Source organism: Acyrthosiphon pisum, chromosome A2 (assembly GCF_005508785.2).
Source record: "Acyrthosiphon pisum isolate AL4f chromosome A2, pea_aphid_22Mar2018_4r6ur, whole genome shotgun sequence".
NCBI classification, from domain to species: domain Eukaryota; kingdom Metazoa; phylum Arthropoda; class Insecta; order Hemiptera; family Aphididae; genus Acyrthosiphon; species Acyrthosiphon pisum.
Window position 1 is genome coordinate 101,159,228 of NC_042495.1, and position 18,442 is coordinate 101,177,669.

The 18,442-nt window shown below is 27.1% G+C and overlaps 2 protein-coding genes across 3 annotated transcripts in view; one reads left to right on the top strand and one right to left on the bottom strand.

Annotated features, from left to right (window-relative positions):
• Positions 1–18,442, top strand: part of LOC100571490 (neurogenic protein mastermind-like) — a 256,717-nt gene that overhangs the window by 24,079 nt on the left and 214,196 nt on the right. For both annotated transcript variants that reach the window (XM_029489235.1, XM_029489236.1), the window contains exon 2: positions 11,776–11,860. In XM_029489235.1, the coding sequence (XP_029345095.1) occupies positions 11,858–11,860 (3 nt within the window). In that variant the 5' untranslated portion in view covers positions 11,776–11,857. The remainder of the gene's footprint in view (positions 1–11,775; positions 11,861–18,442) is intronic.
• Positions 13,465–15,774, bottom strand: LOC115034045. Its single transcript, XM_029489251.1, has 6 exons — positions 14,957–15,774; positions 14,844–14,895; positions 14,413–14,512; positions 14,168–14,287; positions 13,940–14,098; positions 13,465–13,809 (listed from the first exon to the last, which is right to left on the bottom strand). The coding sequence occupies exons 1-6, from the start codon at positions 15,735–15,737 to the stop codon at positions 13,741–13,743; spliced, it is 1,281 nt and encodes a 426-aa protein (XP_029345111.1). The 5' UTR covers positions 15,738–15,774; the 3' UTR covers positions 13,465–13,740.

The following is an 18,442-nucleotide window of genomic DNA, read 5'->3' on the forward strand; positions in this document are numbered from 1 at the left end:
AACCTGGTAATATCACCTTATGAGGAACCTGGATTAAATTTTTCAACAGATCAAACATTTACTATCGAAAAAAAAACTAAAAAGAATCGAAAATCTCAATGTATATAAATGGCATAAAAATATTCAGAATATTTTGAAAGTTACACTATGTATAGAAAATGTTAATATAAGCATTTGATGAAAATGTCAAGTATTTACGGTTATTTATTTTTGAATTAAAACAAAATAAGGAAATTGATTTTGTCGAAAACTTTGAGGAAAAAAATACCATTATCACCTAATTTTTTTTTGCTTTATAAATTAACTGAATCAATTTTTTTTTCATTTTTACGTTTATATATTGATTGTGTAGAACATTTTACACCGTAACACTTTGTGTAATTATAAATTACTTATTTGTTATATTCGTCAAGGGGTTGAAGTTTTGATTGGATATAAGTCACACGGAAAAGAATATGTTTTTTACGACTATTCGCGAGTATAGTTTCATAAACATACAGTAGGAATATTTGGTGGTTCAGAAAATAAAGTGTAACAATTATTTAAAAAAAAGCACTTATGCACTATTTCATAATGTGTATTAAATTATCGTTATAATTATTAATTCCTTATACATCAACTACAGACTACAGTTGACATTCGCAACCTATTATTGATTTATTACACGATTGCGCGATTGACTTGAATATAGAAAATAAGTATACTTAAAAGAAAACGTATTTAGAAATTAGTACATTATTTGATTTTAAATATAGACAATTTAAAAAAAGTATTTAAAATCCTTTGTCCATTTAATTTTTCAAGCAATAACGGTTCACCACCATGGGGCGATAACACAATAAGAAAATTTACCTTTTCAAAAGCATAAAATACATAAAGTACATTTGAGTACTTCAAAAGTATTTGAATACTTTTACTCAAGTAGTCAAGTATCTACATATTATACTTTATACGACTGGTATTCGATTGAGTATTGTTATATTAATATATAATATCATATTATTATTATTATTATTACCATTATTATTATACAGTGTTCATAAAGTTGTTTACGTATTATTGGAACGTGAGAGGAAACGAGCACATATCTTTTTCACTTAATTTTTCCTTTTCTCACTCTCTTTGTACCTATCTACCTACTATACTCGTTATATATCTCTATCCCGTATTCGTATAATAGTATTATGTTCTCTCTCATTGATAATACATACTATATAGATACTTAAAATTATACGATTATATAATTTTCCTCACAGCTTTGGAATAATACAAAATCAGCTGAGCTAAATAATTTATACATCACGTCGAGGTGGGCTTGCAAGTCCTGGCCGTCCGCCGCAGCCGTTTGATTTTCCGTCTTGTTCCTCCTCGCACCCTTTCCCGTCATACACAAATTGCATTACCTTCTTTGTACTTCATTTTGTTTAGCCCATGAGCTCTATCTGGTTCTGTTTTGGAAAACACGCGCTCAGATCTAGGTGAGTGTTGTTTATTAAGATGTAGTTGTATGACGCACCGCATATTGTACACAATGATTTCGCAAAACTGATTTCGCAATGATTTCGCCCTGTTTATCGTGGAATCCAAATACGAATATATAATGAACAATGCAAAAGTTCATAGAATTGTTTGCATACTATAACAACGTTTCATTCTGTTTTTTTTATCAACCACATATTTTCATAAACGTTTGCACATACTTTTATACGTAGCTATACTTATGTTTTATACACGTAATTTTTATAAGTATTGAAGAATAGTCCATTATAAAATCACTTTGCTTTAAAAATACACTTATTAGGCAAACGATAGGACAATCATTTTTGTTCGAGAACATTATGACTTTAATAATATATGAATACATTTGATATATTCATCAAGATACTCTGTTCAGTTTGATAAATATGTCGTTGAATATCGACCTTACAATGATAAATGTTACTATATTAGTGACTACACGTTTTAGTAATCGTAGACAATTAAATAATCATATTATTAATTCAAAATTAATAATATTTTAAATTAACACAATAGTTAAAAAATAATGCAAAGTAATGTAATTTTTCTAAGTCCCACCTATAAAATAACAAACCCAATATTGACGTCTCAAAGTATTTTGGATTCAGTGACCAAATACATCTAAATATTGGTGTGTTTTGTATTTCCTTATACGTATTAGATATCTACGATCTACCTCTAATCTTGGCCTTTAAAAAAACTCATCGCGTCATCTGTTTACGGGTTTTTCGGGGACTAGTTCTAATTTTCTTATTCCGATCGTTCTGGCATTTTTTATGTACGTCACCGATTTCTTGGTTAATTTAGAATAATATAGACACAATATCCTAGGAATTGAGCAAGATCCAATGTTCATCATAAAAATGTAATGGTTGCTCTGCACCTTTTTGTGTCTTTGACAGTGTTCGGAACGTTCACTAAAAAAATGAATTCGTTCACGAACTCGTTCACGTTCACGTTCGTGTTTTTTTCAAACAAATGCGTTCTCTTTCACGTTCTTTCAAAAAATGAACGCGTTCGTTGGGTTGTTCATTTATTTTTTATACATTTTTTTTTATGAATCATTTACCTGCTGTAAAGGTTTGGTCAAACAGAGGGTGACTTTTTATCCGGCAATCAAAAAATGAATCCGGACTTTTTGTACAACTTTTTTCATTCCGGACTTTTTGTACTTGGACTTTTCGTCCGCCATGGTTTATGGGTACGCGGACCGCGGCGGGCAAGCGGTCTTGGATTATTTTACAGTGCCCGCGCGGGCAGCCCACTTTCTGTTTGACCAAGCCTTTAATATAAAAGCCTATAAACATATACAACTCAAGCGAAAAATAAAAATACTATTTAGACTTATATATAATATAATTAATTAGTATATTTTATAAATATATTTATTAAAGGGTAAATAAATTGAACGTCTTAAAAATCGATCAAGTTCGTTAAAAATATAAACGTCGTTCACGTTCACGTTCTATTTTAATAAAACGAGTGACGTTCACGTATCGTTCACTAAAAATCAACGTGAATGCGTGAACGTGCGTTCATGAACGACGTTCTTTCCAAACACTGGTCTTTGATTAACATCTATACCAGCTGAATCCCAAAACTGAAAGTCCTTGGTTTCTAAATGTTGTTGTTATACATAGGACACTAGGATCCGTAACAGTAAGACGATAAGTTTAAAAGTTAATTTATCTTGTACGGAGTCTAGCCTTTATAGTTGTAAAGTCATGAGTCCGTGACGATTAAAATATTTTTGCTTTATAGAGCTGCATGTGCGAGTTTCATTTTGATTTCTTCAACACAACTTTTTTTATTTTCACTTCTTTTTGTAAAAAACTACATAGCTATATAATACTAGCATAAATCATACCACGACTCAATGGAGATACAAGGGTAATGGGGGAAAAGGGTGCATTATGCTCAATTTCCGTACTTTCTCTAAATACACAGTGTAAACCTATTTTCCACTGTAATGCAGAAGTGCATTCAATATAGGGAATCACACATAAATAACTTTATAGACATAGACCGCTTTGCCGATAAAAATAAGTGTCGTTTAGAATTTGTTGTGTAAACTATAAAGCATAAATATTGCGAGATATTGTATAGATGTTGTAAATTGTTTTGTACTTTGGCCCCCTTTCCTCCAAAATCAAGCACTCACGCTGGATCCACCACTTTGACATGACTTAAGGGCTTATGTCCAATGTCTACTCTATGCAACTTTTTAGCTACCTGTTAACTATGTAATGAACAAAAAAGTGCTTTAAAAAAAACAATGAAAAAATGTTTATATTTGAGTATAAAGTCGATAACCTACATTCGCAGTTATTGATGTATAATAATTAATAAGATAATTAGATATATAGTTTTTAATTAATAATAAGAAAAAAGTAGGTATTTCATTAATTACCTATACTTAGGCATTTATTTTATATAAGTTTTGTGAGATTTAGATTTAAATGTATTCGGTTATCATTATGATCTTTCAGACGCAATTAAGTAGTTAGGTAGGTAGTGGTTAATACAAATTGTAGTTCACTGTTAAAATTTAAATCTTGTACAAGTGAGTTGAATTAGAAAACGTATTTATTATTTAAATGACACAATTTTAAATTTAAATAATGCTTCAAGGTCTTACACAAACTGACAAAAATAAATATTGTATTGTTTTTAATAATTTAAAATACCTTGTAGGTACAATAAAATGGCAAAATATATTTAATTGACAAAAAATTAGGTAGTTTTAATTCGACATAGAGTAGGTATAATAATACAAAATGAATAGGTACCTAAATGTCTGTTATTATAATTATGTAGTCAATTTGCTTACTTGAATGAACTTTTCTGTCAGTTGACATTTTTTATTTGGCTTGAAATGCTGGATTTATTATTTATTTTATTTATTACATTAGTTAGGACTTTACTATCAGATGTTATGTTAATTAAAATAAAATTTTCTTGTTATAATTGAAATTATTATTTATAATCATGAAAACAACTTTGTAGAAGTAATTTGTAGAAAGTTTTGTCGTTTCTGTTTATCTGTTTATAAAACAAATATTAGTTTAAAGGTACTTTATTATTTTTAAAAAAAATTTTAATTTTTTGTTATTTATTTTAAGTGATAATCTAGATTAATAAATATATTATGATGATAAATTTCTTTTTTTTCGAGAAATATTAATTTTTATCATCATTAAATTATATTCTATCTAACTGTTTATATTGTATTTTGATAAGTTTTATATTTTATTCTAATTTTTAAATAAAAAAATCATTATACATTTACGATATTAGAAGAACCAGGGTAAAAGTTATTCGTCTCGTATTTCTCCCCTCGTTGCAATATAGTATTTTAATGTTTTTTTTTAAATTGAAACTTTGAAAACAATGATAAGTCATCGTACATAAAAACAATACTACGCGAAATGTATATTTTTTACAGTACCTATATTTAATTTTTCAACTTCTTATTTCTAGTTATAATAACATTATTATATGATTAAATATTTATAAAAACTAAAAAGATAAAGTTAAAAAAAAATAATATAAATATTTTCAATTAAATATGAAATATGTTTATACATTTTGAATTTATACCTTCGCGTATAATAAAATACAATATTATCAAATTGATATTTACAGATTAGTATTTTAACGTTGCATCTTAAATGCCGTAGGACCGTAAAATCGGTCAATATTCACTATTATCTATAGGTTAATTCGTAAAAAATTTCGGTAAAAAAATATGTTTAATCTGTCGTTTAAGAGGACGTTACATATAGACATTTGTTGTCTCCGTCTTACAATAGTGCGTACATAGCAAATTGTACGCTCAGCAGAACATGTTTAGCTCCATTAGTTTAAAAATTAGAGTGAATTGATCTCTTATACAATTTAAAGGTAAGATTATTATCTAGGCAATCTCATCAGCTTTTTATTATATTTTAATTTTAAAGTGAGTTATAACTTATACGTATGTATTTTAAAATTGTAAACTGTTTGTACCTACGTCTTATAATACACATAACTTTTTTTTAAATTAAAATATAATAAAAAAATGATGCTATTGCCCAGATAATAATCTTACATTTACATTTTATTAGAGGTCAATTCACTCTAACTTTTAAACTGACAGAGCTACACGTTCTGCTGAGCGTACATTTGCTGTGTTACGCACTTAAAAAACTGAGACAACAAATGTCTACGTAAAGTCCTCTTACACTTTATTCTTTTTTCATCTTTGTTATTGGTAAATATTAAACATATTAATCTTAATTCTCAAATATATCTGTCGTTTTTGAAGTCTATAATTAAATTAATATATAGACATTTATGCAAACACTGCAAGGTGGCGTGCTATAGAATTAAGATTTATGAAGACCACGTATAATTAAAACAACTGAATATTCAAACAAGATATTTATTTTTATTTATTATAATATTATAATATATTGTATAGGTAGTGCCTATATATTTCAGAGTTTAATTTTTATAATGGAAGTTTATATTTTAAGTGGCAATTTGCCACTCTGTACTTCAAATAAATTTAAAATGGTTGAAACATGTATAAGCTTTATATAGTTTTATGTTTATAATAAATTGTAATGTTAGGTAGGTACATATTATAATATTATGGCTTATTCAAGACTGAGATATTTTATAAAATAAAAACATTCGATGCAGTTATGTCGTTTTAAATTTGATTAGATATATGTGTCTAGCATAATCCAACATTTTATATAGCAGTCGTAATAATTTGATTAAACAATTGTTCGAGCTTAAAATACATTTGTTATACAATTGTAAAGATAAATTAGTTAAAACTGTTTGGTAACAGTGTAACACAACAATATTGTGTTTCACTGAGTTCTTTGATGTGTTAGGTACAATATATTATTTATTTTATAACTCTGTTAAAAATTGTATGAACAGCGGGTTATGTACTTTCTTCGGGCTCTCGCATTGATTTAGTTTCTATCGTCGTTTCTCTTTACAAACTGCTTAAAGTAATCAATTTTTGCATCACCCTCGTCTGTTGAAATATTTTTATTTTGTAACCATGCAGCCATGTTTGAATCTTTCAACAATAATGAAAAATCGAAATGAACAACTAAAATATCAAATCGGTAGTGGAATATACATTTTTTTTTTTATTAAAACAGTATTTTTATAGGCATACCTACTTAATAGAGTATTGTTTATTTTAGATTCTGAGCGGAGCTCAGATTTGGTTTTACAATGATGTTTATTTCTTTTTAATTCTGTAAACACTTTTTCTCCCCTAAACTTGCTCAAAGTATCAAGTTTAGCATCTTTTCTGAAAAGTAATGTTCTTAAGCTGGTACTTCGAAGAGGTCATTTTTCGATTTTCGAAACTGTACTCGAAAGAAAAGCGGTTAAAGGAGAAAAACGTACGATTTCATGATTTTATAATATTAAATATTTACGGACGACGTTTTCTACCAGAAATATTGCTTCAAATGAAAAATGACAAGAAACCTTTTTTGTCGTATTTTGGATTTTGTTCCTTGTTTAAAGGATCAAACGGTTTAAAGATTCGGAAATTTTAGTCATTTTTGAGCTATTTATAGACATTTTAATTTTGTGAGTTTTTTTTTGTAATTCGGTTAAAAACATTCGTAAAAACTGGAAATTTGGGTTGTTTACTTAATATATTAGCCTTACCTAAACCTGGTAAAACTTTCAAAACATTTTCAGCGACTTTTGAACTTTTTATTTAATTTAATTTTTTTTTAATTTTTATGATATTTCCTAATTATAAATTATAATAATATAAATTACTTATTTGTATAAATCGTTCTTAAGCTGTTCTTATAACGCTTTGTTTATTACCATAGCAACGAATAAAAAATAATAATATTATAAGGACTATGCTAACCACTCAGAATCGTTTTTCGTACACAATGGTTTATCATTGTATACAAATATAACACATCCATTACAACTACTGTACAGCAGAGCGGTACCCTGCACTTGTCCACCTTTTATTATTTTGAGGATGCGAGTAGTATATAATATTAGTGAAAACTGAAAAGTAATATAATACATGCGGCCACGCGGGCTTGAAATCAAAATGAATTTTTTCGATTTTAATAAAATTTCAATTTCGCTTATCGATATCATAGGATATTATAGTTTTATCCTCGGTTTTATCTGATTGCAATACTAATATTATATTATAATGATTTTATGATTTTATTTTATTACAAAACAGAAATTTAATTGATTTGCGACTTATAATTAGATGTTCAACAACATTTTCTTATTTTTTTTTTCGATTTGAAATATCGCTTTTACATCTTTACGATTTTAATTTGAGTCATATACGGGTCATAATATATACAAGAAGGGTCGTCATTTGTGCGTTCTATACGCCTACACTTTATTACGTCTTATGTCTGCGAAACGAGTCTAATAAAATTAAATATTAGCTATTATACTTGTTGTTGAAGTTTAATTTCAAAATATTTTTTTATTACATTTTAAAGCGACTTGTATATTTTACCTCTAACAATTAAAAAACAATTGTTTGTATAAATTATTGATTTTCAATTTTTTAAATTTCAAAATTTAAAACTGACTATTATTTTCAAAAAATGTTGGCTATGATATCACTCTTGATTTCTTGAATTCTGTCAAAATAAATTCTGAAAACGTAGTATTCAATCTGGAAATTATAATACAACTACTGTGACAATAACAACAACTACAACTATGACACCTACAATACTAATAACAATAAGGTGATCAAGTCATTCATTCAGACCAAATATGTGTATAGTACTGAAGATGCATGTATAAGTGCACAGCGAGAGGCCCAGCAATTTTCACAAGACCGTACGATTTAAAAGATACGAAGAGCTATCAGACTCCCTGGCGGCTTGTTGTGTCGCATAAATTTCGAATAAATCTTTGTCCGCACTATATACTGTGTACTAGCTGTTGTATCCCGCACGCACCACCCCCAACACCCAAACACACAAATGCTTCTCTCCGATGATCACAGCTTCACCCTGTCTTAAAATGTCAGCCTACCCACCACCGTCCACCTCACAACCCCCCAACCGGTCTATCGCAAGCCAATGACAATTCATCTCTCCAAAGCAGCTCTCGATGATGAACTCCTTTCGACCTTTTTTTTATTATTTATATATATCTAGTGTATATTGTATATACACTAGTTTTATCCCGAAGTAAAGAAATTGTTTCGGGTGGTTACTCTTTTTTTACTGGGTGAGTGTTTTTATTTATTTATTAGCTACCCTTGTTGTGCTAAATGCAAGTGAATTTTTTTTTATTTCAGTAAGCTCCATTTAATTCGCGCAAGTTTCATTAAAGGACAAAAAAAAATTGTGACTATCGAATTAACCTTACGAGATTATTAATTAATTTATACATAATATGCTATAACTTTACCACATTAAAAGAACCATTGTTACCTATAAATGAGTTTGTATTTATTACTATATTTCAATATTTGTCGATTAAAATATAAATTCCAATACAAATACAAATAGCAAACAGGTGTTTACGTTGAATTATATATATAAATATAAAATATTCATTTGTACACGCCAAGTTTGTGTACACAGATTAACATCCTAACGTTTTTATCATAATAGTATTTATCGTGAAAAATTTTTAAAATATCCCATATTTGTTTTAATCGGTAGTTAGTTCATAATAATATAAGTTATGAACACATCTCAATCGAAGTAATTTTCAAACAGATACAATTAAACACATATTTTCCTTAATCTTCGTGGGTTAATTTAATTTTGTTCGTATTAACCCTTTTGAAATGCATATAAGCGTATTATAATTATATAGTGTAGGACGTAGGGGGTATTCCGAATGGCGAATAGTATAAAAACACGCGTACACTATCTATTTATTTATTTTTACTTAATTATTTATTTTAATATCAAAAAATATTATTGAGCCTCACTAAGTTAAATGTTTAGGTTTACATTTAAATTAAATAAAATAAATATTCATATTAACTATTAAGTATACTCTGAGCCCTGAGGGCTGAGCGTATAATAAGCATGCGTTCTCGAGGGCACGATGAACGTTTATAATTGGTATCATTTTTTTTAACTTTAGGTTAAACTACTTCAACCATCAAATTAAATGTTTTTTTTCTCCATTCTGTAAAAGCTTTGAAATCGATCGTCGTCTTCTAGATGTTTAAATGCCGAGAAAGCATCACGTCCATGACAGCTATTTCGCCAAAGCGGATGAACCCAATAATATTACGCATTCTTTTTTTGATTTTATTTAAAATATTTAATGAGCTTAGAGTATTCATAATATCAAGCTTCTTTTTCGTATTAATATTGAAGTATTAAAATCTGTATAAAGTAAAAAATGTGTGATTTAAAAATATTTAAATTCTATAAAATTCATATATTACGTCGTAAAGTTCTAAGAAATGTATAATTATTTTAGATCCCGGTGGGTGTGATGTTGGTTTTACGTTTTACAATGGGTTTTATTTTTATTTGGATCTGACGTCACGATTCGGATAAGGGTGTTATTTTATCTTCTGGAGGGGAGATAATGGACAAAAAACCAATTGTCAATTTGAAAAAAAATATTACGGTTATTTATTAGTAGCAGCCATAGGTTGAAAGCTACACGTTTTCTTTTAATAATTTAGATTTCTATAATACGAAAAAAAATTGAATATCTGATTATAAGTACAATTTTACCGTTGTGACACGATTAGCTTATGAGTTATAAGTATTTAAAGTTTAGACAAGCGGAGTAGTGGACAAACATTTTGCGGGGTAACCACAAATCACTCCACTCCGCAAATCTAAACTTTAAATACTTATAAGTTATAATTCATAAACTACTCGCCCTAAATTCGATTTTTATGAATCAAAATAGTTAGAAAAATATTCTGCTTTGGAATATAAAATTAAAACTATATGCTGTTATTCAAAAAAGTAAAAAACTTAAAAAATTATAAGGATAAAAAATATTTAAAAATATAATTTTTAATAAAAACATTGTTTTTTTAACAACTTCAAACTATGTGAAAAAATATTTTTATAAACATTAATACTTTTTGGGATAGTGAGTGTCTTAGCCTTAATGAATCACACTGTATATAGGTACTAAACACATATAATATGTACTAATTAATGTAATTGTAAATATAATATAATCTAGTATTTAACCTTAAAAATGGATGCTGATCCATCTATCTCCTTCGTACAGAATTGTTTTTTTTTCGTATACAATGATTAACCATTGAATTAAGCTAACTTTAACACATCCATTATACTGCAGTAGCCTACTCAATGATGAGGTAGGTACTTTTGTGAAAGTCGAAACCCATTACAAAACAGAACGAGTTCCCAGATATTTTAAAATTACAATTCATCTTATCTTTCCTTTTTATTCAAATACGTAGGTATAGTTGTATTTAAATATTTAATGCATTTATATTAAGTAGAGGTATATTAAAATAGAATAATAATAGTTTCTTTTAGTCAAAAAAGGTCTAACAACAAAACAATATATATTATGTAGGTTCATCTTATAATATATTAATATATAATATATATATATAATATCATACTAAAAACAGTTTTTATCAATTTTAGTACTTATTTTGTTTAAGAATAATTTACATGTAATTGTATTTTATAAATTATAATTAATTGTTGTATAGTGTCCAAGTAAAAATAATATAGTATTATGGTGTCAATGAGAGTTACAAAGTTTGCCGTCGGGTATAAAATAGGTTGTTCAAAGTCGATTTCAAAGATCAAAAGTATAATTGGCTGTATATTTTTGCTATTTCCAGCGCTTAATTATGTTTTTGAAAAATATAATGTATTTTAGAATCTTATTTAATATGGCCTTAGATATCATATTTATTGATTTGATATGTTTTTAATTGGGTGGAAATTAGCTAAATAATTAGGTACTTTTTATAAGAAAAAAACTCCTTTTTAAGTTAACATACATAATTAGTATTGATAGTAGTATTCATTATACCAGATAAGTATCTAATTTATATTTTGTTAAGTAATATTTTATCCAATGTTATAATTTTTCAGAAGTGTTATTTCTACTCATTTATTTACCACTTCTAACTTCTAACTTAAATATAACTATTTATCTCAATTGTATCCATTCTCCCAGATGTATTTTTATCAATTTATCAATGTTTTTTGAATTGTAGTTTGAATTTGTTGTTTTTTTTTTTTTTTGCAGCAAGTGATGTTCAGATCATACATGCAATTAAATTTTAATAATTTACCTCAAGAACAAGATAGAATTCTTCAATGAAAATAAAATGGTAAGAAAAAACTAATTTTCAATAAGTAGGTATTTTGTACATAGTAATTTTAAATACATGACAATATTATTAAAAAAATAAAGTAAATTAATTGATCTGAAGGATATATGAACGTTGTTATTAGGAATTTGTTTTTATATAAAAGTTCCTTACTTTAAAAAAGCTTTCTTTGAAAATCTTTGACTTTTAAGTTTACACATTGCGAATAGAGGGCGTTGTTACTAGTTATTATCGGTGCCGATATTCAATCATTCAAAACAGTCAAAAAGAAAACCCCTGGGTACCTACTACAGACCAATCTCTGCTCAGGATTGTGGTGTATTTTTTGAATAAATCTACATACAATAATTAGTTTTATCAATTATCAGTTGGTTCTGCAGAATGGATGTCGGTTTGTTTACCATAATATGATTTCGCACTTATCACGTTTTGGCCCGTACGATTGAGCGCACTTGAAATGAAACAATTAATTAATAATCGAAGACTAGGTTAGGTAAGGAAATTCATAACATATCAATATATCATATACAACGATTTACAAAATATATAAATTGTATTAATAATTAATATATTTGACAACGTTACGTGAACTGAGTCCTCTCGATTGTTTAGTAGTCAAATGGACCGTTCTCAACCGTATTCCTACTTTCGGGTTACATGACGTTCTTTTATTGGATTATATAAAATTATTTAGTAGGTGTTTAACTCTCATCAAATTCATATTCAACCATGTCACAGTTTCAGATAGTACCTATCTATTAAACTTAACAATATCCAATTTAATATTTTAATTATTGTTGATTATTAATAATTAAATTAAATGACATTGATGTAGTACCTAAGTAAATCATATTTCATTAAAGCAAAAACTTGAAAATTTGACCTACTAAATAACTTTGTAGAATAATATTGAGTAACATTATTAGGTATGCTACGATATATACAAATTCATTTTCAGCTTTTGACACTTTTATAGAAGTAAAGAAGACATTATTAAATAATGAAAGAAAAAAAAACAATGTTTATGAAAACCTTTTGTTGAAAAATTATGTGTTTTATACTTTTATGTGACCTACAATTTACAATCTTCCAGAATACTACCTACAAATAATAACATCTTCATTCAAAATAAAGAAAATATATAATTGATTGAACAAAAATAAGTAGGTAGGTATTTACCATTGAAATCAGTATAGGTACTATAAGACATAAAACATTCAATAAATAAATTGTTCGTACGTATTAAATATATTTAACATAAACTAAAAGTTTCATACTTGTATAAATCTTGTAAAATATCGTGTATTTTTTAAAACAAGTAATAACCCTACAGTTTATATTAATATGTCGATTTATAGAATAATTAATATTAATTAGGTAAAACAATACAACAATAGTGCATTTGTGCATATAATTATTATAAATTAACATTTGATAAACATTTTTATTTTTTTAAGCCATTTTGTAATAAATTAGGAACAATATCTACAACAATTTTATGGTTGAAAAAAATTGCCAAAATAGGAGATATTATTATTATACGTGCAATTATTATTAACATTTTATTTTTCGTTAAAATATGTGTGTTACATTTTATTTATAATTACAGTAATAGGTACTATATGTAGTATAATAATAAACTGTAGTAGGCACTAGGCAGTAGGCACATATACGTACTACAATGTAGTTCTATTACATAGTATATTAATAATCATATGTCCGTACCTGGGTACTAAAGTTATTTTCTAAACATTGAAGTCAGTTTAACTTAATTTGTATCTAGGTATGTATTTTGATAGAAACTTAAAGTTACATTGAATATTTTTATTATTATGAATTCTGATGTTGTAAGTCCATATTTAAATGTCATTATATTTTATTTAGTTTAATAAGTCGATGGATTGAGTTTGGATTAAAACTGAAACTATTTTGAAACAAGTGTGGATTACCTAGAAAAATATTTTATAATTCTAAAAACCATCACATAAGATATCATAAATAAATACTAATAAAAATATATGTTTTAATATATACGTATTATAGTAAAATAAATAGAATATAATATTGTTTTATTCATACGTTTGCAAAAAATGGTCGATTGATAGTTACGTCTGGCGATGCTTTTAACTTAAATCGATTAGCATTGTTCATTTTCATTGACATTAACAAGAGTTGTTTAAACTTTATGTCCATCCCAGTCCAATTACAGCTGTATAATCCAAAGTTCACATCTTCTTTCTACCAGAAACAAATACCGTAATAATAACAGACCATTTATAATGTCGTTTTATTTGAACATTCGCTTACTTTGTTGTCGATAAGTTCGAATAAATAACAAAAGATAAACACTTCCATTGTGACATTTGATACCGTCATTACTATTTTCATTATTTCAGCAATAATGAACAATTCTTTTGAATTAAATATCTGTAGTATATACATAAATTCCTAGATAATGCTCAGACAATATTTTCTAATTTTCACAAATTGCGAATATTTCATGTAAAAAGTTTTCATTAAATACATCTATCTATATTAACTGTTTATATTACCGTTACGATGACATATGCATACATAATTAATGAGCACGAATAAGCAAAAACATGAATGAGAGTAATGGGTCGCACGACAGCATAAAATGATTTCATTTTTCTAAAAAGTAACAATACCAAAGTATTTACCAACACAAATAAGTCTTAACTGCAGTTACACGTAAATAATTGTTTATAACCATTTTAATTTTGAAGTAAATACCTATTGGTACCTTTTAGTACCTATAGGTACATTGTTTATTATGAATAACAGAATAATGCACTACCTACTATATATAATATATATGTATACCTATATATTATATTATAATATAATATAGGTATTATATGTGAGTTTAGATAGATGGTTAAGTACATTTTTTATTTGCAGAATATCTTATATTAAAGTTAAAAACAAATAAAAATATACCTATACTGAAAAGGATACTTACAAATAAATATTTTGATGGTCGATTATAATTGATTTGAAATCTTTATAAATGTCTAAAATAAAAAAAATCACAACCAATAATAATATTAATTTTATAAATAATAATTGCCTCACCTTTCGGGGATCCCTGTTTATTGTATCCAAATGTTGCGAATGCTTTGGTGACCGATTGATATTGTGCCGAAATAATCCAACAAAATGACATAAGATAAGCGTCTATTAAAACCGAGCCATAAACGATACAAAACCCTACAGCCACTTCCATCAAATAAAATACAAAGTAGTAATTGTTATAGGTCTTCATGGTCACTGGAAACTTTATATTGATAATATTTTTATGTCGATGAACAGTGTTGGGTTCAGTGTGTTCTTCATTAGCTATGAAAGGTCCCATCAGCCATAATATTAGTCCTACTAGAAAAGAACGAGCTATCCATTTCGTGATTGTAGTTGATTTTTTACAACGTTTTACAAAGTTTTTCGTGATTAATTTACTATGTCGAGAACATCTCAAAAAGTCTATACGCGTGAGGTCGAAGAGATCCCAAATTATTTTAGAATTCGAAATGAGTGTATAAATTTTCAACGACGATAGTGAACAATTTGTTAGGATAATAATTAATTCGAAGGAATTCGATTTACCAGGATCGGTATCTTCCATCTCAATAAAGAAACCCATCACCCCAAAAATCGTAATAAATTGAACAATCAAGAGGAATATTTTCAGAATTGTTCTGTAAAGATGGTATCCGTATATATGCGGTCCCTTCGGGTCTAATAGTTGATAATAGCCTAGCTGCTTGTACGTCGATAAGTTAAAAGCCACTGATCCACCGTTGAATAAATTCTCCGAATTCATATTGACTGTACGGTTGATGAAGTCGCAACTAAACATACCAATACCAGAATTAAGTTTAATGAGACAAATATATTTTTAGCTACTTTAATCATATTTTTCTAAAATCAAATATTATACTTATTAGTTATTATATTAGGTACTTACAACTTATTATTATACTATAACAAATTTCTTTAGATTTTTCTATTATCTTTATTTTATCTTCTTCATAGAAATCCTATGTAAATAAAATATATAATTATTACTATATATCAATATTTTAATATAAATACAATTTATATCTTTTACTATTCCCTAATAACATTTTATACTTACCTCAAATTTAACTATAAATATCAAAATGTCTAATAATATGTATTTATGGTTATTTATGTACGATACTGCAGTATAAATTAAGTTAGTTAAGTCTTCAATACATAAATACAATAAATAATGATGAAATATGAAGAGTTTGACGCATACACTAAAAAAAATTAATCATATTTTACACATTTTCCCTGAGCTTTAAATTTTTCTCTACTAAAAGGAGTATAAAATCCAAAATTTTGATCATGTGTGTGAACACATTTAACAATTATTATTATTACAATTTTATCGAATACCTAGCTATTTAATAATTTTGAAATTCCTAATGGCCCTTAGGCAGTTCCTGATATAACTTTTTAGTCACATTTTTGACCAATAACAAACATAAATAATTCAATTTAACTTACGGAATAAAATTCTAAGAACGAAAAAAAGGTTCTACAGAAACTGTAGAATCAATAGTATTTATATTTAAAACAATCAACATACAGTCTTATATTTTTAATCATAAATAATTGTTATAATATTTTAATAAGAAAACTAATTTAATAATTTTCGTGTTCCTATATATTATAAGTTAATTTTGGTAGGTACCTATAACCAAAATTATCTATAAATAATATAAATATTTACTCACTTTTCTGACACACAACTCTTATCAACCGACGTATGTTTGCTTATGAGCTCCATAATATATAGAAAATTACGAATGAACTACAAAAACGAAACAGATACGGTATAATTAAGAGTTGTGTCCTATTTACAATTTTAAAGCAGGCAGGTAGGTATGTTATTAATCAAAAGTATAGGTATGGGTAAATAATACACCTAAAATGGATGGCTATAGCCAAAAACCTATGCTTAATAATCTTTAACTAACCCAATTAATACAAACCTACGAGTCAATAAATAAATAGCAATCATTTTCAAACAAAATTAACAGTAATTAAAATCCTAACTGTAAATTATTTCACTATAATATTCTCTAATTCTTTAAGGAAAATAACTTTTAATTTTTCTTAAATAATATACCTTATAATGTATATACCTATTATATATTATTCAAATTTTTCCATGTACCTATACCTGCAACTATACCTACCTGATTGTATGTCATCGTTACCTTTTGTTGTAGATCAATATAAAATTATTAAACTTTATGAAAGCTATTTCTATTAATATTGTTTATACGCACCTTTTTATTATCATTCATATATAATTAAATTTTAGAATGGGTTTAATGACCGGATAATTATTGCATCAGGTTAATGTGTTGAATCTACTACCGAACAATATAACCGACCAATTATAAAGTTTATATCAATAAATCAAAGTATAGTAAATTAATTTATATGACATTTAAATTATTCAGTTTTAACAATCGATATAAATTTATTGTCCAGTAATCTACTACTATCAGCTATTATAGTTTAGTAGGTATCGTTCAAAACAACTTTGTTTTATAATAATATAACATAATAAGACAATCTTAATGTGGCGTAAGTATAATTTGGATTGTTTAAATGTAAAAAACTTGTATTTGTTTGACTGTAATTCAAAGTTAATGTGGGCAATATAAAAGTAAACACATATTTGCAGAATTTTATTTAAAAAAAATTATTTATCATTCTTGAATACAAATAATTAAGAGGACGCTACATAGATATTTGTTGTCTCCGTCTTACAAGTGCATAACATAGCAAATTGACACCAGATTACGTTTAAGTGAATCGACCTATTATAAAACTTCATGGTTACAACATTATCGGTGTTTGTCTCGTATGTATGTCTATCATGATAATTAATTTTTTTAGCAAGTTATGCATATAGAATATAGCGTAAATTAAAAATGCTCGTAACTCACTTAAAAACTGAGTCATCGTAAAAAACCCACATACAAACACATATCATTTTGTTACCATCAAGTTTCAGGACGATTCACTCTAATTTTTAAACTAATGGAGTTCAACGTGATCTGCTGAGCGTAAACTTTCTATGTTACGCACTTGTAAGACGGAAACAACAAATATCCGTGTAGCGTTCTCTTAACTGCGTCCTTAACTTAATATGAAGATAGGCACTCACGGAACTTTAGTTGTTGAAATGTTAATATATGTCTACCTTATCCAATAATGAAATATATTTTTCGCGTTTACAAAGTAGTAGTTTAATGCCGTAGGAGAAAGTACAAAGTTTACAGAAACATTGGGCACCAGCATAGGCGCAACTAGGGTTAAAATTCTGGGGGGGCTACAGCCCTCCTAACAAAACTATGAACTTAAAATATCCCATAGGGTGCCATCCCCCCCCCCCCTAGTCCCTACATACAATCAAAACAAATTTTAGATTCTGAACCAAGAGAAGAACATAATATTGGCTTTACAACAATTTGTTTTTTTTATGTATGTGACACTATCGTGAGTAATGTAAGCCGA

Bases quoted from the DNA above. Each gene is read 5' to 3' on its own strand.
- LOC115034045 (XM_029489251.1), bottom strand. From the start codon at position 15,737: ATGTTTAGTTGCGACTTCATCAACCGTACAGTCAATATGAATTCGGAG. The intron at 14,288-14,412 runs GTAATATAAACA...TATATACTACAG, and splicing joins ATGCATATGTCATCGTAACG to ATATTTAATTCAAAAGAATT. The intron at 14,099-14,167 runs GTAAGCGAATGT...TGTTTCTGGTAG, and splicing joins TCGAACTTATCGACAACAAA to AAAGAAGATGTGAACTTTGG.